Source organism: Kogia breviceps, chromosome 7 (genome assembly GCF_026419965.1).
Source record: "Kogia breviceps isolate mKogBre1 chromosome 7, mKogBre1 haplotype 1, whole genome shotgun sequence".
In the NCBI taxonomy this organism is placed as follows: Eukaryota; Metazoa; Chordata; class Mammalia; order Artiodactyla; family Physeteridae; genus Kogia; species Kogia breviceps.
In genome coordinates this window covers 16,547,428-16,570,967 of record NC_081316.1, presented here as the reverse complement: position 1 = coordinate 16,570,967, position 23,540 = coordinate 16,547,428, and the positions used below count along the sequence as shown (strand labels likewise).

Here is a 23,540-nt window from a genome sequence, read left to right as displayed (position 1 = left end):
GCATACATTAAGTAAGTTGATCATGTTCACAGCCAGCAAGAGAAGCAACCAGGCAGTTTACTTCCAAGGTCCGTACTCTTAACCGCCTTCCCTTTCAACAACAGGTGACGAAACAGGCTCAGAAAGTGAAGAGATCCCCACTCCTAAAAAGGAGCGCTGAACTATTTTCCAACCCAGGGATTATCACTATGTCCAGCAGATGGCGCCCCAGGACATAGCAAGCTGTGGGATTCGCATACGCTGTCAAAACTACCATACGCACAATGCAGTGCGGATATTAAGGGCCACCCGCCAGTTTAGCTGTCTGAGGCACTGCCTGTGTGCTCTCCAGGAGGAACGTGTGTATCTGAGACATTCGGGTCCTTCCTCAATCTTAAGGTAGCAAGTTAAAAGTTTTTTCCGCTTCATCTCATCCTCCTTGTCTTCCTGGTTGGAGAGAGGAAGGCTGAATCAACGCTGCTATTTGTTGGCTTCATCTGCCAACACCCTAACGTGAGGACCCTTGACCTTTAATCCAAGGTGGCGGGGCGGGGAGCCTTAGCTCTTGCCGTGGACCTGAGATGATCTAAGGCCGGGAACTCCGCCTCATGTCGAAGCTAAGCCGGGCCACTCGGGCCCTCAGAAAGCCCGAGGCCGGCGGCGTGATCCGGACCATCGTGCGGGCAGGCCAGGCCATGCCCGGGCCCCCGCTAGGCCCCGTCCTGGGTCAGGTACAGCCGCGGCGGGAACCTGGCGCGGGAGGCGTCGGAGGGTGGGAGCTAGTACTCGGGTAGCGGGTGTGGGCTGGGCCAGGGCGGCCTCGGGTTAAAACGCGGCTCTGCTGCCCACGCGTTTTATGTCCTTGGGTTAGTTACACAGCCTCATCGAGGTTCAGCTTTCTCTGTTCTTCGTCCGCGAGCTGTTGTAAGGATAGAGAGGCATGAAACATACGAATCATCTGGCACATAAAATGGTAGTTGGATCTGGGTAGAGAAAAGAGAATGGGAGCTTAGGGAAGTGAAGACGGAGGAGAGAATGGATGGAGCCTCCGGGAGAAAGGAAGACGTCCCTTCCTCCGCACGCTGACCCCTATGCCTCCCTCACAGCGAGGCGTTTCCATCAACCAGTTCTGTAAGGAGTTCAACGAGAAGACCAAGGACATCAAAGAAGGCATTCCTCTGCCTACCAAGATTTTTGTGAAGGTGAGGAGTCGGGACTCTGATCCCCTGTTTCCTTCTCATTCTCCCCAGGCCCTGGAGCTGGTCACCTGGGGTTGCTACTCTGCTCATAACTTGGGACAAGTGTTTTCCTGTTACCCGGCCCCATTTTCCCCATTTATACAGTAGAGACTAGGCCATATCTTTCCTGAACCCGCGCTGCCATATTGCAGATCTTTCCTTTGTCCCTCCAACTTGCTGGGGCTTCCAGAGCAGAGTTGGACCTGGAATAGAAGTGACAGGGATGTTTGTTGCAGATTTGTTTCTTCTGTGGTTTTGTTGTCAGTTAAAGGGAAGGAAGGTGAGCTGAGAGAAGGGGGGACAAGAAGTTAGAAGTTCCCTGGGCTGGGGCAGCAGGGGTTGGGGGAGGTGGGAAGAAAGATTCTCATGTGTCTTGTTTCCGTTCAGCCTGACAGGACATTTGAAATCAAAATTGGCCAACCCACTGTTTCCTACTTCCTGAAAGCAGCTGCTGGGATTGAGAAGGGGGCCCGGCACACAGGTAAGGGGCAGGGTGGGCATACGGGCTTCTGGGCTCTGGAAGGAAGCAGTGACACCTGAAGGGCTATTTGTTCCTTGCTCCCAGGGAAAGAGGTGGCAGGCCTAGTGACACTGAAGCACGTGTATGAGATCGCCCGTGTCAAAGCTCAGGATGACGCCTTCGCCCTGCAGGATGTGCCCCTGTCCTCTGTTGTCCGCTCCATCATTGGCTCTGCCCGTTCCCTGGGCATTCGTGTGGTGAAGGAGTGAGTTCCCGGGGGAAGCTCAGTGTGAGGGGAGGGCCTGAAAAGTTCTTGACTCTGCGACAAAGCTGAGGGCCCACTGACTGGGAGAGTCAGCTTCTGAGTTAATGGATCTTAGATTCTTGGGAGTGGGGAGCCTCATTCATTCATTTGGAATATACTTCTTAAGTACCTATCATGTGTTAGGCATTGTTTTGGACACTGGGTGCAGCTAGGAAGGAGGTAGCCGTGCTTGACCTTGCTTTCTAAGGCACTTAGAGTCCAGAGATGGAGGCAGATCCATAAATGGAGCAGTATACTGCCAGATGGCCAGTGTTGATAAAAGGAACTACAGGTATCTTCGGAACAGGGAGTAGGTTGCCCGGTGTGTCGATGAAGGCTTTGCAGAGCAGTTGACATCTAAGCAGAGCCCTGGGAAGTGAGGTCAAGGACTGGGGCAAGCATTCCGAGAAGTAGAAAAGTCCCTGTGAAGGATGTAAGGTGAAGGAATGGAGCAAAGAAGTTCAGTGTGATCTGGGTATATAATACTAGAGTAAGAATGGGACATAGTAGGACGTGAGCCAGACAGGGACTAGTTGTTCCTCAAATTCAGACTTGATCCTGAGGCCAACAGCAGGCCCCCTCATGGGGCTTCAGATGGCCTCAGAAATTGTTTCCTTGAAGTGAGATGTAGGGTGCGAGAGCCTCTGGCCAGACGACAGCAGGGGCAACACTCAACCCTTCTCTGGCCTCTTGCTGCTGGTGTCACACCCCACGCAAAGGCTGACGGTTGGTTGTGTCCCAAGAGGAGTGGGGTTAAGCGTGGAACAGGGATAGACTTGACTTTGCTCAGATCTCTACTTGTATTGGGAGTACAGAAGTGAGTGAATCTGATCGTTGCTCTGAAAGAGATATGCACGCACCGCCTGATGACTTCATTTTACAAAACGTTTCGGGGCGCAGAGGAAGGGCAGGTTAATTTGGACTAGGGTGTAGCTGTACTCGTCCTCAAAAGATGAGTAGGGCTTTAAGAAAGGAGTAAAAGGCAGAGATGATAGTGGGGTGGCAATTCTGGCAGAGGAAACAGATGAGCAAAGGTATGGGGTCTGGGACGTCCAGGAGGGGAGAGGGGTTCTGAGACAGTGACATGGTGCTGTGAGCTCCCCACCAGTGACCAGCCCTTCACTTACCGTCTGTTTTTCTGTACCTGCAGCCTCAGTTCAGAAGAGCTGGCAGCTTTCCAGAAGGAGCGAGCCCTGTTCCTGGCTGCTCAGAAAGAGGCAGATTTGGCAGCCCAGGCAGAAGCTGCCAAGAAGTGACCCCTGTCTCCCACCCTCCAGGATTTTGAAGGGTGCCAGTTGGAAAGGCTGGGCCAGAGGGGAGGGAGGTCACATCAACCTGATTATGTTTTTCTGACTTTAAATTATGTATTTTTGCACATGTGGTTATATCAAAGGATCAAGTGTGAATAAACATCTTTTGTCACCCACTCTCAGTTTCTGCTTTGGGACCCCGGAGAAAGGGACATCACCCAAGCAGAGCGACTGCCCAGGATCTGAATTGGCAGGGGTAGCAGAAAATCCTGTGTTTTCCCATTTTCCAGGGGTGAGAGAAAGGGCAAGGTAGGTGGGGGCATGGCTGCTGGACTTGGGTGTACAGAGGCAGCAGATGTTGTTTCTGCTTCCATCCGAAATGCCTTCTATCTCTTGGGGACTTGCCACCTCAACAGAAACAGAACGCTTTGGGGACTTCAGGTCACAGCCCCAAGCAGGGTTGCTACATGGAGTGCCCTGGATCCCAAGGGCTACTTCAGGCCCCTCTATTAAGCTGACCCTGGCTCTGAGGTGATATCTGAATGTGAATTATTGTGGGGTTTATGGCTACAGACCCATGGAAGAAGCAGAGCATCAGCAGGTACCTGCCCATGGTGGGAGAAGTCCTTGTGAAGCCATGGCCTTTTGTTTTCCCATTAGTCATAACATCAAGGACTATTGTACTCTCAGAGAAGAGAGGAGGAGTTTGGGGAAAAATGGGATTCACATTTACTAAGCACCTGTTATGTGCTAGGTACTTGGTTTTACACCAAGAAGATTTGGAAAGCATAGAAAAAACCCTACAAGAAAAGAAAAGCCACAAGTAATCCCCACACCTAGATGAGATTCCTGCCAATATTGTGGTATATATCTTTTCTACTTGTTTTTTTTTCTTTGTGTTTGTATATAATACTTTAAGAAAAAAAGAAATTTGGGTCATACTCTAGATACTGTTGTATTCTACTTTTACTTGTAACTTGGCAATTATTTAGAACATTTTTTCATTATTAATCATCTTCCTAAAACAATTTTTAATGGCTACTTAGTATTCTGTCTTATGGGTAGACCATTATTTAACCAAGTCCTCAACTATTGGGTAGGTTTGTTGTTTGCATTAAAAAAAACATACACACAACGTTGTGATGAACATCATTTGGTCCTCTGCTTCAGGGTCTCCCAAAACGCCAATCAAGGTGTCAGCTGGGGCTGTGGTCTCAGCTGAGGCTTGACTGGGGAAGGATCCACTTTCAAACTCATGTGGTTGTTGGCAGCATTTAATTCTTTCTGAGCAGTTGCATGAAGGCCTCAATTTCTTGCTGGTTATCAGTCAGAGGCCACTGTCATTTCCATTCTCCCTAGCTGTGTTGTCTTGGGCAAGTTACTTAACTACTCTGTGCTTTAGATCCATCATCTATAAGAGAAAATAGTGCTTATCTCAAAAGGTTGAAATAACTGCGTATGTGGCCAGTAAATTTATGACAAAGGAGCCAAGAATATACAATGGGGAAAGGACAGTCCCTTCAATAAATGGTGTTGAGAAAAGTGGACAACCACATGCAAGAGAATGAAACTTTAAAAATTAACTCAAGGGGCTTCCCTGGTGGCGCAGTGGTTGAGAGTCCGCCTGCCAATGCAGGGGACACGGGTTCGTGCCCCGGTCCGGGAAGATCCCACATGCCGCGGAGCGGCTAGGCCCGTGAGCCATGGCCTCTGAGCCTGTGCGTCTGGAGCCTGTGCTCTGCAACGGGAGAGGCCACAGCAGTGAGAGGCCCACGTACCGCAAAAACAACAACAACAACAACAAAAAACACAACTCAAAGTAGGTTAAAGACTTGAGCATAAGACCTGAAACCATAAAACTCCTAGAAGAAAACAGACTCCTTGACATTGGTCTTGGCAGTGAGTTTTTTTTTATTTACTTGACCCCAAAAGCAAAGGCAACAAAGCAAAAATAAACAAGTGGGACTACATCCAACTAAAAAGCTTCTGCACAGCAAAGGAAACCATCAACAAAATGAAAATGCAGGGCTTCCCTGGTGGCGCAGTGGTTGAGAATCCGCCTGCCGATGCAGGAGACACAGGTTCGTGCCCCGGTCTGGGAAGATCCCACATACCGTGGAGCGGCTGGGCCCATGAGCCGTGGCCGCTGAGCCTGTGCATCCGGAGCCTGCGCTCCGCAAAGGGAGAGGCCACAACAGTGAGACGCCCGCGTACCACAAAAAAAAAAAAAAAGAAAAAAAAAAAAGAAAATGCAATGTACAGAATAGGAGAAAAAGAGTTATAAATCATATATCTGATAAGGAGTTAATATCCATAGTATATAAAGAACTCATACAACTCAATAGCAAAAACAAAAAAACAAAAAAAACCAAAAACAGAAAAACAACAATCACACACACACATATACTCTAGTTAATCATTCAAGAACAAGCAGTTCTCTTGATTCTCATCTCCCTTTAGCCACTGCCCCCATTTCTATGTTTTCTTTCACTGTAACAGTTAAAAGAATTGTCTAAACAGACTGTCTATACTTTTCATCTCCCATTTACTCTTTGCTTGTAATGTTTTTTGTCTCAAAGTCTATTGTGCCTATTATTATTATTATTATTATTATTTTGTGGTACGCGGGCCTCTCACTGTTGTGGCCTCTCCCATTGCGGAGCATAGGCTCCGGACGCGCAGGCTCAGCGGCCATGGCTCACGGGCCCAGCCGCTCCACGGCATGTGGGATCTTCCCGGACCGGGGCACGAACCCGCGTCCCCTGCACCGGCAGGCGGACTCTCAATCACTGCGCCACCAGGGAAGCCCTATTGTGCCTATTATTAAATATACCTACACCAATCTCTCTTTTGTTTAGAGTCAGCACAATATATCTTTTTTTTTTTTTTTTTTTTTTTTTTTTTTTGTGGTACGCGGGCCTCTCACTGTTGTGGCCTCTCCCATTGCGGAGCATAGGCTCCGGACGCGCAGGCTCAGCGGCCATGGCTCACGGGCCCAGCCGCTCCGCGGCATGTGGGATCTTCCCGGACCGGGGCACGAACCCGTATCCCCTGCATCGGCAGGCGGATTCTCAACCACTGCGCCACCAGGGAAGCCCAATATATCTTTTTTTTTACATCCTTTCCACCTTTTCCTATTCTTATGTTTTAGATGTTCTTGTAACAGAATTAGTTGGTGTGGTAGCCAGCTCCCAAAATAGCTCTCGAACCGAACCTCCTAGTAATTAACACTCCCCCACATTGTGCTGGGGTTCGTCTATGTCACCAGGCCTGGCAGAAGTGCTGGCATGTCACTTCCAAGATGAGGTCATCCTAATCCACACAGCTCCCATCTTGGTTACCTTCTCTCCTTTATAGTTGCACCCACCCACCTCTCCCCTACTATCCTAATCCCTGGCAACCACTTTTCTGTTCTCTATCTCTATTATAGGGAGGTCTTTGTCCTCATTTCTAGAATGTTATGAGTGAACTCATACAGTATATGTCCTTTTGAGGTTGTTTTCTTTTATCACCCAGTATAATGCCTTTGAGATCCATCCAAGTTGTTGTATGTATTAATAGTCTGTCCCTTTTTAATTGCTGAATAGTATTCCAAGGTATGGATGTACCACAATTTGTTTATTCATTTATCTATTGAAGGGCATTTAGTTGTTTCCACTTTTTGGCTATTACAAATAAAGGTGTTATGAGCATTCTTGAAAGATGTAATTTTCATTCCTCTGGGATAAATGCCCAGGAGTGCAGCTGGCTGGGTCATATAGTAAGTGTGTTGTCAGTTGTTTAAGAAACCGCAAAATTATTTTCCAGAGTAACTGTACATTACTTACACTGCACCAGCAATATATGAATGATCCAGTTTCTCTGCAGCTTCATCAGAACTTGATGTTGTTGTTGTTATTATTTTAGTTGTTCTAATAGGTGGGTTGTGATATCTTGTTGTGGCCTTAATTTGTGTTTCCATAATGTCTAGGGTTGTTGAAAATCTTTTCATGTGCTTATTTGCTATATATCTATGTTCTTTGTTGAATTGTCTCCATTTTTTGGTCCATTTTCTTTTCTTTCTTTTTTTTTTTTTTTTTTTGGCTGCACTGTGTGGCTTGTGGGATCTTAGTTCCCCAACCAGGGGTTGAACCTGGGCCCTTGGCAGTGGGCCCAGTGAAAATGCCGAGTCCTAACCACTGGACCACCAGGGAATTCCCATTTGTCCATTTTCTAATGAATTGTTGTGTTTTTCTTTAACTGCTGTGTTTTGAGAGTTTTAGATAGGAGCTCTTTGTCAGGTATGTGGTCTGCAAATATTTTCTCCCATTGTGCAGCTTGTTTTTTCATCCTCTTAACAAGATCTTTCACAGAGCAAAAGTTTTCAATCTCAATAAAGTCCAATTTATCAATTATTTTCTTTTATGGATCATGCTTTTGGTGTCATGCCTAAGAACACTTCACCGAGCCCTTGGTACCTAAGATTTTCTCCCATGTTTTTTCCTAAAATTTTATATTTATGGCTTATTTTTAGCTCTCTGTCCACATCATGAAAACTTTATTATAGCTACGTCTTCTTTTTTTTTTTAAATTTGATAAGCAACTTTATTTATGAATCACCCAGGGAAATTTGTTAAAATGCAGAATTTAATATCTGAGGAGGGACTCGTGATTTTGAATTTCTAACAAGCTCCCAAGGTGATGTCAGTACTGCTGGTTTTTGGACCAAAACTCTGAATACCAAGGTGGGGAGAGATGAGATAGAAATAGAAAACAGAAGAAAGGAGAATGATGAGGTGAGGCAAAGAAAAAATACGGTTCATTTGAGGTCATAGCTAAGGATGGGCCACTTTATATGGACCATGGAGATTAGTAGGCTTTCTTTAAAAACTATACCTATTCTGCTATATCTTGGTTAGTTTTTAGACGGCAAAAGATTTCTGCTTCATTTACAATCTTGTTAGTATTAATTTTTCAGAGGGAGCTTGAAGTTGCTACTGGTAGAAAAAAGAATAGGAAAAGTCAGACATGTACAGTGTTTTGAAGGACCAAATGTTACTCTTCCATTTGCGTTCTCAGGTAGCTTCCAGAATCCTAGCATTTCCCCAGCTTGGTTATCCAGCCTGGCACATACTTTCCTCCTCCTTAGCTAGATATAATCTCCTTGTATGTTTGATGGAAACTCAGTTGGCCTTAGGGAAAGCATTTAATTCACTGAATTCACATGAATTTTTAACAACTGTCATGCATTTAATTCTATCGGGGCACTTGCATTTTAGAGGAAGGACTGCTTATTCAAGAATAATAAATCTTAAATAGTGCATCATATTTGGGTGAGTCTAACTTTCCTAATCCTCATAAGTAATCTCATGGACCGCTGTTCTTCTAGGAACGGGAGATGTAACGCTTACTCTCCTGGTGCTCTTCCATGCCGTCTTCTCAAAGGATTATAAAAAATCATTCTGAAGTTTTACTTTTTTATAACAATAGTACAAAGAAGTTAAGATTTTGTTGACTCTCACTCTTAATATATATTATGTATAGATTCAATTCAACCTCGGTTTTAAGAAAACAAGTCATGGTCATTTCTTTTTGAAAAACTTATATATTGTTGCATTTTATTCCAAGTTTCCTATTTTAGTAATGTGAATGAGGTTTGCTGTCACCCCCTACTTCTGATGATATTAGTGGCTTCCATACTGCACCTTTTATATTTTTCAATTTTTGTTGTACTTCTGCCACAGCTCCATAGTGAGAGGAGCAGATGATTTCCAGCTATTGTGTGGCTACTTCTTCCCCTGGACTATTTGGTGTGCTCCGTTACAGCACTGTGTCAGATGTCTTCCAACTAAACAATGATTACATTGCTTTTTTCATCTATTCTGTAGATATCTTAGTCACTGGCCTGCAGCAAAGCTGGAATGAAGTCTCAGAGGTATATTTCAACTTGTAAAACAATCATGAAGGTTGGCCTTGCATTTTCATAAGGCAGTTTGTGTTTTCTTAAGGAGTTCTTATCCTGTGCCTAAATGGCTTTACTTGCCTCATGGGAATCAGCTGACTCTCTATGTGTGTGTGACTTCACCCAACCTTTTAAGAAACTATTTCTTGTTATTTTCAACTTTGGCATTTCCAGGCAAAAATTAGCATAGATTTTGGCATAGAAAATATGAGTCTGCTTCCAAGCCTCCTCGCAGGGACTTTGTATCAAAAGTGAAAAGGAAAGAAAATGAAGCTAAAATCCTTATACATGGCTACGTGGGTGTAACTAAGAAGCAATCTAGACATCCTGGCTTGCTTGTAAGCACATCATGGGTATATAGTGCCAATCTTAAATTTTTTTTTTTTTTTTTTTTTTTTTTTCTCCGTACGCGGGCCTCTCACTGTTGTGGCCTCTCCCGTTGGGGAGCACAGGCTCCGGACGCGCAGGCTCAGCAGCCATGGCTCACGGGCCTAGCTGCTCCGCAGCACGTGGGATCTTCCCGGACCGGGGCACGAACCCATATCCCCTGCATCGGCAGGCGGATTCTCAACCACTGCGCCACCCGGGAAGCCCAGCACCATGTCCTCTTAAACCATATCCACAGTATAGTTATATTTTACATTTAAGTTTATGACCCATTTTGAGTTAATTTTTGTATAAGGTATGAGGCTTAGGTTGAAATTCTTTTCTTCCCCCCAAGGACGTCTAATTACCCCAGTAGCATTTGTTGAAAACATTATTCTTCTTCCATTGAATTGCTTCTGCACTTGATTTCCTTCAGCTCTGAAAATCTGGGAAAATTCAGTTCCGCCCCTCAGAGGTTTTGAGTTTAGCATTCATCCCCATGCAGAGTTGAAATCTGGCTGATGTCTTGATGGGGAGACTGGTCCTGAGTTTCTGGCACTGTGTATGACATAATTATACTCCATATGCAGTATATGTCACCAATTTTTATTTCAAATAATGATTTTTCATTACATGTGTTCATTATATCAATAGGGTGATTTTATTTTGCTCAAATAACTGAAATAGAAAATAATATTTTGGATTGTGTACTTTTACTAAAAGTTGGCCTAGTATAGATTATAGTAGCCTGTGATATAGTAAGATACTTACATGTTTTCAGACAATGTACAAATAGGCCACTCAGCACATTGTTTTGTAATTTTTTGCCAAAAAAACAAAACAACCCTTGATACGGGTTCCAATTTTCCATTTCCAATTGTTTTCCAATTGAATTTTTAATTTCAGTTTTCGTGTTTTTTATTGTACTTCTAGAAAATCTATTGGTTCTTTTTCAAGTCTGCTTATCACTGTTTTCATTTCATGTTCCCTGTAGATGTTTTTTTTTAAACTTTGCATATTTGAATCACTTCTTATTTATTTATTTATTTATTTATTTATTTATTTTTTGTGGTATGTGGGCCTCTCACTGTTGTGGCCTCTCCCGTTGCGGAGCACAGGCTCCGGACGCGCAGGCCTAGCGGCCATGGCTCACGGGCTTAGTTGCTCCGCGGCATGTGGGATCTTCCCGGACCAGGGCACGAACCCGTGTCTCCTGCATCGGCAGGCGGATTCTCAACCACTGCGCCACCAGGGAAGCCCTATTTATTTATTTTTATACTTGCCTTGTGGACTTTATATTTTTTAATTAATTTTTATTGGAGTATAGTTGATTTACAATGTTGTGTTAGTTTCTGCTGTACAGCAAAGTGGATCAGTTATACATATACATATGTCCACTCTATTTTAGATTCTGTTCCCATATAGGCCATTACAGAGTATTGAGTAGAGTTCCCTGTGCTATACAGTAGGTCCTTATTAGTCATCTATTTTATATATAGTAGTGTGTATATGTCAATCCCAATCACCCAGTTTATCCCCCTCCCTTCCCCCCTTGGTAACCATAAGTTTGTTTTCTACATCTGTGACTCTATTTCTGTTTTGTAAATAAGTTCATTTGTATCATTTTTTTTAGTGAATTACTTAATTTTTTAAAGTGTTTTTTGTTTGTTTGTATTTAATATTTTTGGCCGCGCCACATGGCTTGCAGGATCTTAGTGAAACCGGGGATTGAACCCAGGCCCTCGACAGTGAAAGCACTGAGTCCTAACCACTGGACTGCCAGGGAATTCTTCATGTTCCCTGTAGGTATTCTTGGCTTTGTAATTAATTTCTTTAAACATGAAAAAATATAGTTGTTTTAAATTTAGTAACTGACCACTCCAATATATGTACTGTGTATATCTGTTTTGCTAGTTCTTGCTCATATTGTCTTGCTTCTTTGTGTGTCTGGTTATCTTTGATTGTGTCCTGCTCAATGCCTGTGACACATTATTTATGGAAGCTCCTTGAGGCCTAAGATGGATATGCCCTCATCCAGAGAGGTTTTCAATTAGTCCTGCCAGGCACGAGAGGAGACTACAAAAGTCCTGATATTCATCTCATCCCAGTCTAAATAAACAGCAACTCTTCACCCGGTTACTAAAGTCAGAGACACAAGACTCCTCTCTTTTCCTCACCCCACTGTAAACACATTAGCAAATCATGTTAGTTCTGTCTCCAAAGTATCCCCAATCCATTCACTTACCCACATCTGTGCCTGGTGAAAGCTCTCATCCCCTCTTGCCTGGACCGTGGCAGGAGCCCCAGCTGGTCTCTCGGCTTCCACTCCTGCCTCTACTAATCCTTTCTCCACACACTGTCAGAGGGATGGCTTACACATGTCAATTAAATCATGTCATTCTCCTGCTTAAATCTCCTCAATCAATTCCTATGGCATGTGAAATAAAATCGAAGTTTCTTATTGTGATGTAAGGCCCTGAGTAATCTTTTCTCTCCTCTCCAACCACTCTTCCTCTCACTGGCCTTGATCCAGCCACACTGATTTCCTTGCTAGTCCTTAAACAGGTCAAAGCCTTTCCCATTTAAATACCTCTACTCTTGCTTTCCTTTGGCCTGGAACATTCTTACTCCTGTTCCTCATCTTTGAGGTTTTGGCTCAATGTTACCTTCTAGGAAAGGGCTTCCTGTCAACCCACTCTAAGTTAGGACACTCTGAACCAGAGCTGTGCTTCTCTACCATAGCAACCTGGCTCTGTCCCTTACTGCACATTCTGTATGCTCCTTTGAGACTTTACTTACTTTGTGTTACATCTCCCCACAACTAGAATGTAAGCTCTGTGAGCCCAGAGACCTTGTCTGTCTTGTTCACTGCTGCATCCCCAGCACCCAGAAAAGTTCCTGGCACATGTAGTTATTGTGAATGTTTACCACATAAAAAAATAAGGCTGCAGAGCCAGCCCTTGAGGTCAGTCTTTATGACCCCAAAACTTGTGCCCTTTCTCCTACATTCTGCTCCCAGGGCAGAGTCTGGAATCCGTGGGAAGAGAGCTGGCTGAGAGTCAGATCTGGCTTCTGCAGCGACTCTGGGAGTGCCATCAGACAAGTCCTTTCCTCCCCCCTGGCCTCAGTTTATCCACCTGTGCTAAGGTATGATGCTCTGAGCCACAGGGACCTTGCCAGTGAGAGGAACAGAAGCAGATCCCTCTCTATCCAGCAGGTAGAGCTATTGGCTCTTTTGGACTTGGCTGCCGGGATCTCTCATTCTGAATGTTGAGGTGTCTTCTCATCGAAACGCACACTCTACTATCACCTACCGCCACCACCAAACACCAGTGAGGTGTTCATTTTTTGCTCACATTTTAAAATTTTTTAAGTGTTCATTTATTTAGTTTTACTTGTTAAAGAAACTTTTTATTTCAGAATAGATTTAGATTTACAGAAAATTTAGGAAAATACTAGTTTCCATATACTCCACACCTATCATTTCCCCTATTATTAACATCATACACTTCTATGGTACATTGATCACATTAAAGAGCAAATAGCGATACATTATTATTAACTAAAGTCCATACTTTATTCAGGTTTCCTTAGTTTTTTATTTTATTTTATTTTATTGGCCACGCCAGGGATCTTAGTTTCCAGGCCAGGGATCGAACCTGTGCCCCCTGCAGTGGAAGCACAGAGTCCTAACCACTGGACCGCCAGGGAATTCCTGGGTTCCTTTAGTTTTTAACCTATGTCTTTTTTCTGTTTCAGGATCCTATCTAGAATACATTACACATCGTCATCATGTTTCCTTAGGCTCCTCTTGGCTGTCACAGCTTCTCAGACTTTCCTTGTTTTGGATGACCGCCAGGGAGGTTTCAGGGTTTTTTTTTTTCAGTTGATGAACAGTTTTATTAGAAAATGAACAATTTTTCCCAGTTTTTGAGACATAATTGACATATAACACTGTATAAGTTTAAGGTATACGACATAATGATTCGATATATATATACATTTCAAAGTGATTGCCACAGTAAGTTTAGTTAACATACCAGGGGTGGTTTGTAGATGGGACTCCAATATGTGTCTTGAGCTTACGGTCACTTAAGGTTCAAAGCTGAAAGATACAAACCTTGGCCCTCTGGGGAACTTAGGCACAAAGTTTTTCTGGTAGAAATTGGTAACTTCCTGCTCAAGGCCTTAGGCTCATCTTCAGAAGTGGTCCTCTCGATAAAATACTTCTAGTGTGCCTGCCGTGTGTTTGGCCCCTTGATCGACACCAGGGGGGGATGGATCTGAGACAGGGTCCTTTTGGGGCTTCCAGTCCAGTTCTTTTGTTCAAGTTGGAGAATAGACGCACAGGAAGGCAGAGGGCAACACTGCACCTTCCTGTTTCACCCGAGGATGTATCCAAGGTGGAAAAAAGGTGACAGGTCCCTGGAATGTCTTCCTTCCCCTAGGACCTCTGAAGGGCACAGCCTCAGAGCTGGAGGATTTGGAATGAGAGAGGTTTAGGGAATTCTCAGTGTTGTGTGCTCTCAGCTCCTGGAATCCAGCCCCCAAATTTTAATGGGCTGGGGTGGGGGAGACTGAGGCCTGGAGTTTCCTTCCCCACCTTGAGAAAGAAACTTGTAAGCCTTTGTGGTCACCATTGCTTTCTAATTCAGTTTAATAACTTAAGTCCTTTCTGTGCTCCTCAGCTTATAAGAGGCCCCATCAAGTCCTAGCCGCATCTTTGGGAGGTCAGGGCCGTTTCTTTCAGCCCCATTTTACCTGTGAAGGAACTGAGGCTCACATCCCACTCGGCAGGTAGTCAGTGGAGGTGGAATTTGAATCCAGGTCTTTCTGGCTCCTAATTTTCATTTCTGCCCCCACCATATCCTGTGGTTTTTAGCCCTCAAGCTTAGAGAAAGACAGTGTTTTTGGAAACTTTTTCTCTTGACCCACTAAGTTATATTCTGCTCAGAAGTTTGGGGTCTGCTCTAGTTTGCAGACTGGGAGGGGAGGAGGCCCCCGCTCCAGCCCAAGCCTGCCCTTCTTGGGTAATCTGGCAGGGGAGACAGGCCAGGGCTTGGATGCAGATGACGTGAGTGTATTGCCCACCTGTGGCTCTCACTAACTGTGGGAGTTAAAAAACTCACTTTTTACTTGTGATCCTCAGTTTCTCCATCAATGAAATGGTGCTTATACACCTGTCCAGAGGCTTTATTGCAGTGAATAAGTGATATAAGATTGTTTGTCAGCGGAAAGCCCCATTCAGGGATAAAAGAGGTGGTTGTCATTTCCAATGAGAGATCCAGAACCCTAAATCCAGGGGAGCTGCTTGCCTGTAGGGCCAGGCTGAAGAAAGAAACTCATGTTCTGAAACTTCAAACTCACGTCCAGGAAAATGCCAAGCTGAATCCCCTACCCATCCCCAGACACCTCTGCTCCCTCCCACACTGGAAGCACTGCAAGCCTGGAGCAGAGAGGAGACTCCAGTACCCTTTAGCATTGGATGCCAAAGCATCATGAAGCCAAGACGTAGCATCTGTTTCAGCTCCAAACTCTCAGCTTCTAGAACAGGGTGGGCCACACGCAGAACACCCAGGTGTTGAGTGAATGAATGAATGAGTACATGAGTGAATGAAGGAATGCCAGGGCTGTCAGCAGGTCCAGAGTTTACCTCGTAGCCTCCAGGCTCCCGTTGGGACCTCTCAACCTTCTCAGGTCACCACCCTTCCCTTTTCACAGAAGTGCATGACTCCAGGTGTACCAAAAAGGCAAACTGGACTTTATTATAAAGTTGGCTACAAAGTCACCGCAGCACCACGAGGTGACCACCTGGGCAGTCCCAGGCAGTTGGGCAGCCGGGTGAGTCCCGCACCAGGTACACGCACTCGTGCAAGCACACGTGTGACGGCGGCAGGTCTGCCTTCCTCCATCGGAAAGGAACGTAGCGTCTCTTCGCGCCCCCCACCCCAGGCGCGGGGCGCAAAAGTCACAAGAAGGGCCGCCAGGGCGGCAGAGTCCATCGGAATTGAAATCCCGTTACTGGTGTGTAGAGAATTCTACGTGGGTGTCAAGAGCCCCTCAGGGCACAGGCTGGCCCAGGTGGGCACTGCCTTTCCCCCACCAAGGCCCAGGGGTGGCTTGGCCCCCAGGGGTGGAGAACTGGCCCAGGCCCATGGGGCAGCGCGGGGCGGGGGAAGTGAGACTCCCCCATTCTCCGCTTGAAATCCCATTCAAGGAAACTCACTACGAGTGAATACAGATTGAAATGGAAACTGGGATTGCTTGATGTCTCTAAATTTTAAAAAGAAGCTCCCCTCCCTTGCCCTCCCACCTCCCCCCCCCCAAATCCTGCAGGGCCTGGGGAATCGGATCTATCCCCCTCTGGCCCCCAGAATCCCCCCAACAATCCCGGGGGGGTGGAGAGCGGCTCCATGTCTTGATGACAATATGCCATACTTGACGACGTTAAGTCACAGACTTATTCAAAACGTTGGTTCCCCTCCACTTCCATCTGCAGAGAGAGAGATAGAGACAGAGACAGAGGCAGAGAGAGAGAGAGAGAGAGAGAGAGAGAGAGAGACAACAGTCAGTTAGGCCTATTAGGAAAGATAGGCTGGGGATATGGTGCACTGTTGATGCATGGTATGGGCTTCCAGTATGCTGGTGCAATGACTGAATGATCACCAGAGGCTCAGAAGATAAGGGAGTAGTTTGGATGAATGGAGTGAAATTCCGCCTGTGGTTTTGGAAAGGATGGAGCCATAGCAGGGACACTCTGTCAGGGCCAGGGGCTGAGTCCTGCTCTCTTTCCCAAACTCCTAGAAACTCTCACTCTTTATTCCCTTTAGGGGACAAAGAATACTGAGATAGAGCTCTAATCCCTCTTCAATCAATTTGTTGTATAACCTTAGGGGAGTTTCTTTAACTTCGGGATCTTGATTGTCTTCTGTAAAATGGGGTGGGGATGGCTGATCTAGGTCCCTCATAGAGTTAAGAAGGACAAACCATTACCCAAGATTCTCTTGCATCTTATCCCACACCCCTAATCTCTGTCCCCCAGGCCTATACTTGTCCAGAACTTCCATACTGTTTTCATTAGTTCTTATCCTAACTGCTATCCTACACAGCAGGTGATGTTATCCTATTAATGAAACTGAGGAACAGAGAGGGCAGTTTACTCATCTAATTCCACCCAGCCTCTCATTGGCAGGAGAGAGACTTGAACTCTTGAACATTTTGGCTCAACTCACCTTCATGGAAGCTGTCTTGAACTTGGCTCTGGAGTTGATGCAACTCATCAGTAAACCCATCGTAGGGGAATGCTGAGACACCTGTCTCAAAGGCGGTTTCGTATGTGGCCAGGTCCTCCAGGAAGCTGCTGTCTTCTGGGGACAGGATGTTGCAAGGTGATGGGGTCCCTCCTGGGACTGCTGCCTCAGGATCCTCTGAACTCCATTCCCCATTGGGGTCTGGGGTAGAGAGATCCATGAAGATGTCTTCCACGGGCGTCTCTTCCAGGAATATATCAGGGTCAGCCAGGAAATCCAGATCCTGGCATTTCCAGGGTTTCAGGTCCAGGCTGAGCACAGGGGGGGCAGCTCCTGCCAGGGATAGGTTAGGGTCCAGGGGCTCCAGCCCCCCAAGGGGCTCTAGCCCACCCGTGCCAGCCTCTGCTGAGAAGGGCCTGTCCATGCCCCGAGCCAACTGGCTGATCTGCTGGATGAGACGGTCTATCTCATTCTGTTCCTTCTCAGAATAGTGGAAGAAACTCTGCTTGACTGGAGAGGCCTCAGGTGTAAGCAGGCCTTCGGGCACCAGGGGGACATCCACAGAGAGGGGGCCCCGGAGCTGGGCTAGGGCCAGGAGTGTGCAGTCCCCATTACCAGGGCTGCTAGGACTTGGGGGCAACTTCTCATAGAGAAAACTGCATCCCTCCTGGGCGAAGTAAGTCTTGGTGGGATTAGGGCTCAGTTGCTCTGGGAAAGTTTGGCTGGGGCTGTTCAGGTGTGCTTGGAACGCTGTGCTTGGAGAAGTCACCTGCTCACGGGCAGGGCTGTTCAGAGGCTCTGGGAAGGTGGCAGTGCCAGGAAGCAGCTGATCTGGGCAAGTGGAGGTGCAAGGATCTTCATAGCTTCTGGCTGAGGTTTCAGTCAGTTGGCCTTGTAGTGGGCTAGTCAGTGGATCTGGGCAAGTTGCACTGCTGGGCGTCAGTTGATCAGAGAAGGTCACAGTGCTCGGAGTCAGCTGTTCTTGGAGAGAGCTGGATGGAGTGGGCAAGTGGGTCTGGAAGGGCTCGTGGAGGCTGAAGAGGAAGGCACAGCCTCCCGGCTGGTGGGGCGTGTAGGGTGGGGTGCACACAAGATCCTTGCTCAGGTCTGCTTGAAGAGAAGGCTCAGGGCCAGATGGGAATGTCAGGTAACTGAAGCCAAGCTCTTTGGGGGGTCGGGGAAGCTCTTCTGGTGTTGAGACAGCACCCAGCTCAGGAGCACTGGGGAAATTGGTGCTTCGGGGAGGCCCCATGGTGAAGAGTGGATTCGGGCCAGAGCATTGCTCCTGGGAGAGGATGTTCTCCGGGAATGAGGCCAGCATGGTCGGGGTGCCCAGGACATAGGCTGCCTGGGTTTCTTCAGAGTTTAACTGCTGCCGGAGGCTCCAGGCTTCCGTGTCACTGGAGAGGAGAGAAGAGGCAGCCGGTAAGGGTGTGCTGTCCATTCCCAGAGAAGTTCTCTGATTTGTCTCTCCTCCATGTCCACCTCAGCTGCCTCCCAGGCCCCTGGCTTGCAGCTCACCTGATTGGGTAGTTATTGGCAGTAATGGGACCCTCCGGACCTTCTGAATATAAAAGACAATAAATCCACGCCCAGCCTCCAGGCTTGGCCAGCAGTCTCACCACCATCTCTGCTTGAACATCTCCACTCTCAGCCACTGAGGGGAAAGAAGAGAGGCAGAGTTAGGACGCCCATCAGACAGCACCACCTCTGCTCCCGCCTTGCTGACCTCTCCACTGAATTGGGGTATTCATGACATCCTCTTTTCTGACTACCCTAGCCTGCACCGTTCAACTCCCCACTTTGACCTCAACACTCAGAGTCCCCCAGTTCTGATTCTATTCTCACCTTGACTCCTTGCCCTAGTGTTCACCCTATAGCATCCGAAACTCTTCGCCTCCGATATCTCCCCAACATCAGTCTTGATCACAGCCCTTCTTGGTCAGGTTTCCCATGCCCTTTCCCAACTCCCTGTCTCGTCCTCAGCCTCTCTGGACACTCACACAGGCGGTAGTGTTGAGCAGAAGCGTGGCCCAGGTCCTCAGGGTGCAGCAGTCCGTACCACGACTTACAGAGCAGTTCAGTGCGCTCAAAGCCCAGGTAGATTAGGACACTGGGAAGGTGGAAAGGATGAGGTCAGCTTTCTGTTTTCCCTGCTTGATACCCAGGCATCTCGCTCCCTCCCAGGTCTTCTGCACCCTTCGATCCCATCCTCCCTGTCCCTGACTCCAGAATCTAGGGTCCCCTCACCTCTGACCTGCCTTTTCCCTGCGGTCTGAACACTCTGGGGCTTACCTCTCTGAGATGTCCAGCAGGGCCAGGTCCTTAGCGTGATGGCTCTGGAACATGGCCAGGAAAAGTGAGGCGGGGCCAGGACCAGGGCCAGGGCCAGGGCCAGGGCGGGGCCTTGTCTCCAGTGGAGCACAGAAAGCTGTGAACACAGGATTTCCTGCCCAGTAGGCCCCAGGAGGGTGAGCGTGGAATCGGCCTCGAATAAGCACCAGTTTGTTGCCTGCACTCTGGCGCCTGAGGGACTTGGAGGTGTTGAAGCGACAGCGGAAGAGGCGATCTAGGTGAGTGAAGAGAAAAACTGGTAAGAGAGTGAATGGCTGAGAGAGGTGGCACATGGGAAGGAGCGGGGCAGCAGGAGGCATATTGGGTTGAGGAAAGGAGAAAGGAGTCCTCACCATTATCCAGAGCAGAGGGCAGGGCGAGTTGCTGGCGCATAGTCAGGTGGTCAGCTGGGTCAATGATGTCGTAGATACTGTCACCCTGGGCAACCAGGTCCACCTGGAGAAAGGTAAAGGAGAGACGACCATTAACGAGGGCAGCAAGAGCCAACCCTTGGCACATAGCATCTTGTAGGCTATAACGTCCTCCCCAGTAAGTCCCAGATTCTCAGAAGTGGAAAACTCATTGTGTTCCCATCTGTGCTGCAGTCCAAGCTGAAAGGATCCTCAGCACTCACCATGGAGTGGCCCAGATGCTCGCTCACACTCTCAGAGAGATATAGCAGCTTCCCCTCCGCCGTGAACACAAGCAGGAACCCAGGTAGTGCTGCCACTATGTCTTCAAGCTCTTGAGCCGAGAGAAGCCCTGTGGGGCCCGCCAGAGGAGTGCCTGCAGAGTGAGAAGATAGGGTGAGTCAGGGGTAAGACTGGGAAGCAAAAGAGAGGTGAGAAAGACATGGACCGGGTTTCAGAAAATTCTGAGGAATTTCTCATGGACCTGCTTCTGCACACACCTGTTGACCCGCTGCCCGCAGCTCTTGCCCGGGGAACCTGTTGCTGGATCTCTCCAGCCAGCGAGCCCTTCGACTTCTAAGTCGGGGCTGGGGCTTTGGCGGGTCTGTGGTTCGGGACCATGGACAGCGCTCCAAAGCCGACCCAGCCCCGAGGGCAGCGTTCAGCACCGAGGGCAGCGCTCAGCACCGAGCGTTCAGCACCGAGGGCAGCGCCCTGCAACCCGGTGGTGCTGTCAGCACGGCGGGCAGCGCTCCACCGGCTGCCCCAGAGCCCTTCCAGTATCGTGAACAGCATCAGTGCTTCCCCGGGCTTTGGCGGCTCCGTCCCTGTAACTTCCCGGGCTTCCCTTCCCTGACTGCCCGGAGCGCCTCTGCGCTGGCGGGGACTGGGGCCATTCTGTCCTGGCTCTCCTCCTCCCATAAGTCTGGCACCAGGGACGCTATCTATCTGGGCTCTCTAATCCTCATTCAGAACTAAGGTGAGGTTTGGACAGAACTCAGGAGGAAAAGTGGGAATTCCCGAGTTCTCCTAGGTCCTTCTCACCCCAGCTCGCCGACGCGCTGCCCTAGACCTGCGGCTGTCCCAGTGGGTTCCCTCTGCTTCACTCTCCCCGGAGCGCGCCAGCTCGTGTCTCCGCCCCAGTTTGCTCACCTCCAGCGAAGAAGACGCCCTTGCGAGTGTAGATGCAGGCAAGACTCATAATGTGCAGGTAGGACAGCCGGACCTTGTCCGCTTCGGCCAGCGGCAGCAGCTCCTTGAGGTTCCGGATCTCAGCGTTGATCTGGTCGCGGCGCGCCTTGGAGGCGCCCTTGGTGGAGCGATACATGACCAGCGGCTGCGGAGCTCCAGCTCGGGCGCTCCGAACACCTGCGTTCCTGTCCCGACGCACCGGTGGCTTCCTCCTTGCTTCCCCGTCTCTCGCTCAGGCTCTTTCTCTCTCTGTCTCCTCTCCTGGGCTCCGCTCGGCTGCGCTGCCCCCCTCGCCTGCCTGCTCCCGTCTTATATAGCTCCTGTCAGGCGTGGGGGGCTCGCTTTAGAGAAAGGGGGGGCGGGAGGCTGGGCTAAGCAAGCCGCAGCGGGAGCTGCTGGCTGGGGTTGGGGGGGCGCGCTCCTCCTCCCTCCCAGGCTTCCGACGTCACCCCATGACGTAGAACGAGAGCGGGAGGGGTGCCGGGGGGAGGGGGAGAGCGCAGGCTGCGGAGGGGGCCGCGGCTGGCGGCAGCTGCGCCGAGAGGCAGGCGCTGCTTTAGGAAGGCCTGAAAGGGGGGGGCGGGGACCCAGGTACCCTAACGTAGTCGGCCGAGGGAAGGGGCAGGGCAAGGGTTGGGGCGGTCCGAAGCCCCCGGCAGGAGAGTCTGCAGAGGGGCTCGCTCTGACAGTGATTTTTCTGAAGAGGTCAGGGAAAGGGGAGGGGCAGGGTCGCCCACAAATCCCCCCGCCCTATTGGCCAAAGGTCAAGCTCGTCTGGGGCGGGGCGATGGGGCTGGGGAGGAGGACCTTCCTTGGCCTCTGTGGGGTAGGTCACAGCTGGGGTTTCTCTCTAGGGATTGCTCAATCCGGGATTCCCTTAGTCACTTTCAAAGAACAGATCTCCTCCTCCCCCCTTTCCAAAGCCGGGCCTTGCTGATTTAGCGGGGGGAGGCCGGGGGGGTTCTAAGTCCCTAGGATGCGTGGGAAAAGGGTCCTGAGGTCCTGAGGGAGAGGAACCAGCTGAATCTGGCCTCGGTTCTACTTTCCCACAGCCAAGAATAGGAACACCTGCACCGACGCCGCAGTCGGCAGTGACTCTTCGTTTCTCTGTCAACTAATTAACCTCAGCCACTGGCGGGGGACACTGAGGCAGGGTCGCAGGGCCTGGTGAGGCTCTGGGTCTACACCAAGGTATCCCCTCCCCCATTGCCAGCCCGCAGAGCCAGCGGCTCCCCCCGCCACCACCCCCGTAGCCCTGCACCCCCCGCTCGAGTGCAAGCCTCCGGCTCCCCGCGGGCCGGGGGCGGGGGCGGGGCCGGGGGAATCCCAGCTCCATATTAGGACAGGAATCCTCCGGCGGCGGCGGCGGCGGCGGCGGGCGGGGCCTGGCTGCCTCCGCCGCGCTCCGAGGGCTCCCCCCTTCCTCCAGCGGGGAGGATGGGGAAGCAGCGGAGCAGCGAGGGGGCCGTGCCGGCCCCTCTGCACGAGCCATGCGCCTGCCAGAGACCCCTTAACTCCGCCGGGCTGTCCACGCTCCCCTCCAACCCCCTCCCCGTCATCGGCGGTAGGATTCCTCGCTGTCTCTCCATCTTCAACTCTCCACATCCCCGCCCCCCCGCCGCCCCGCACCAGCTAGTCTCCTTATCTCACTGCCGGCCTGGTGGTCTTTCTCAACTTCGTGCGCCCTCCGCGCCCCCCCACACGTCCCCCTTCTGCTCTCTCTCGTCTCTCTTCTTTGTCAATTTTGTCTCCACATCATATCACTTTGCCCTATCATCTCCCTCTTTCTTCTTTCTCTTTTCAGCATGCACGATCACTCCCTACTGGGGTTGAAGGGTGCCTTCGTTTCCCCCAAACACAGGGGAAGGAAATGGGCTAGGGGACATTTTATCTGAAATCGAATTCTGTGGGGTAAGGCTGTGTGTGAAGTCACTTGCGGGGCTGGGGATGAGGCCACTTAAAATTTGGGGGAAAGGGATTGGCCTGATCCTAGAAAGCCACGTACGAGGGGGTGGAGATAAACTTTGACACCAAGAAGCAAAATTTGGGGTCTTCACTCCTCGTGGAAAAGGGGGGAAGCAAGAGAGGTAGAGTGGGAGGAGGAGAGAGAGAGCTGAGAGGGCTGTCTAAGGAGGGGGTCTGTGGGGAGGCAATCCTGACCCCTTGTGTACGCTGGCAGAGGTCGGGGCCACCCACATCAACCTTCCCGTGTTCAGGGGCACAGCTGAGATGGAGGGAAGGGGTATGTCTGTCTGCCAGTCTGCCACTATCTCTAACCCTATTTACCTGGGTGACAGAAAAATGGTTCCTTCAGAAAGCGTATCTCTGTTCCACTTTCATCTCTGTCTGGCCCCTGACGTACTCACCCACCCCTCGCTCAAGCTTCTGTTTGGACAAACCCTTAATCTTTGGACCCCTTTCCTGTAGGAAAATCCAGGGCAGTGTCCCTGTTTTATTCACTTATTGGTTCTTTATCCCTGACTAAGAGGCATTCTTAGTGTTCCTCTCCACGACCAGAGGTGCCTATAGGTTTGGTCCAGCTGGTCTCCAGCAAGCTGAGCAGAGCCGCGGTGAAAGAACGGGGCAGTCACCGCTGTCCGTGGTCCTGAACTATCACGAGGTTTGTCATATGGACCATGGGACGTTAAAGTAGAGCTTGAATCCATGCAGGTCTCACAGTGAGGCCCCAGCTGCCTGTGCCCTTCTCCTCTGAGAATAAATAAGGGAGTGGATTGTAGGACAGCAAGATATCTGAGCTCTAGGAGTGAAGTAAATGGGGGGGGGGCGGGAACTGGGCTCAAGGGAAGAGCCCTTGGA

General features: G+C 49.3%; 2 protein-coding genes across 5 annotated transcripts; one reads left to right on the top strand and one right to left on the bottom strand.

The window, feature by feature from the left end:
- Nucleotides 1-362: 362 nt before the first annotated feature.
- MRPL11 (mitochondrial ribosomal protein L11) lies at nucleotides 363-3,407 on the top strand. 2 transcript variants are annotated; one of them, XM_059069438.2, is made up of 5 exons: nucleotides 363-710; nucleotides 1,086-1,181; nucleotides 1,605-1,698; nucleotides 1,783-1,942; nucleotides 3,132-3,407. In XM_059069438.2, the coding sequence occupies exons 1-5, from the start codon at nucleotides 588-590 to the stop codon at nucleotides 3,235-3,237; spliced, it is 579 nt and encodes a 192-aa protein (XP_058925421.1). In that variant the 5' UTR covers nucleotides 363-587; the 3' UTR covers nucleotides 3,238-3,407. The 2 variants fall into 2 exon arrangements, with proteins under 2 accessions (XP_058925421.1, XP_066893737.1); XM_067037636.1 differs by lacking the exon at nucleotides 1,783-1,942 and having other exon boundaries at nucleotides 500-710.
- Nucleotides 3,408-15,279: 11,872 nt separating this feature from the next.
- On the bottom strand, nucleotides 15,280-21,009 carry NPAS4 (neuronal PAS domain protein 4). 3 transcript variants are annotated; one of them, XM_059068281.2, is made up of 8 exons: nucleotides 20,685-21,009; nucleotides 19,757-19,908; nucleotides 19,476-19,578; nucleotides 19,084-19,357; nucleotides 18,792-18,901; nucleotides 18,310-18,445; nucleotides 16,771-18,188; nucleotides 15,280-16,031 (listed from the first exon to the last, which is right to left on the bottom strand). In XM_059068281.2, exons 1-8 carry the CDS (start codon nucleotides 20,857-20,859, stop codon nucleotides 16,003-16,005), a joined length of 2,397 nt encoding a protein of 798 aa, XP_058924264.1. In that variant the 5' UTR covers nucleotides 20,860-21,009; the 3' UTR covers nucleotides 15,280-16,002. The 3 variants fall into 3 exon arrangements, with proteins under 3 accessions (XP_058924264.1, XP_066895516.1, XP_058924263.1); XM_059068280.2 differs by lacking the exon at nucleotides 15,280-16,031 and having other exon boundaries at nucleotides 16,678-18,188; nucleotides 20,685-20,955; XM_067039415.1 differs by lacking the exons at nucleotides 18,792-18,901; nucleotides 19,757-19,908; nucleotides 20,685-21,009 and having other exon boundaries at nucleotides 15,906-16,031; nucleotides 19,476-19,562.
- Between the last annotated feature and the right edge of the window lie 2,531 nt (nucleotides 21,010-23,540).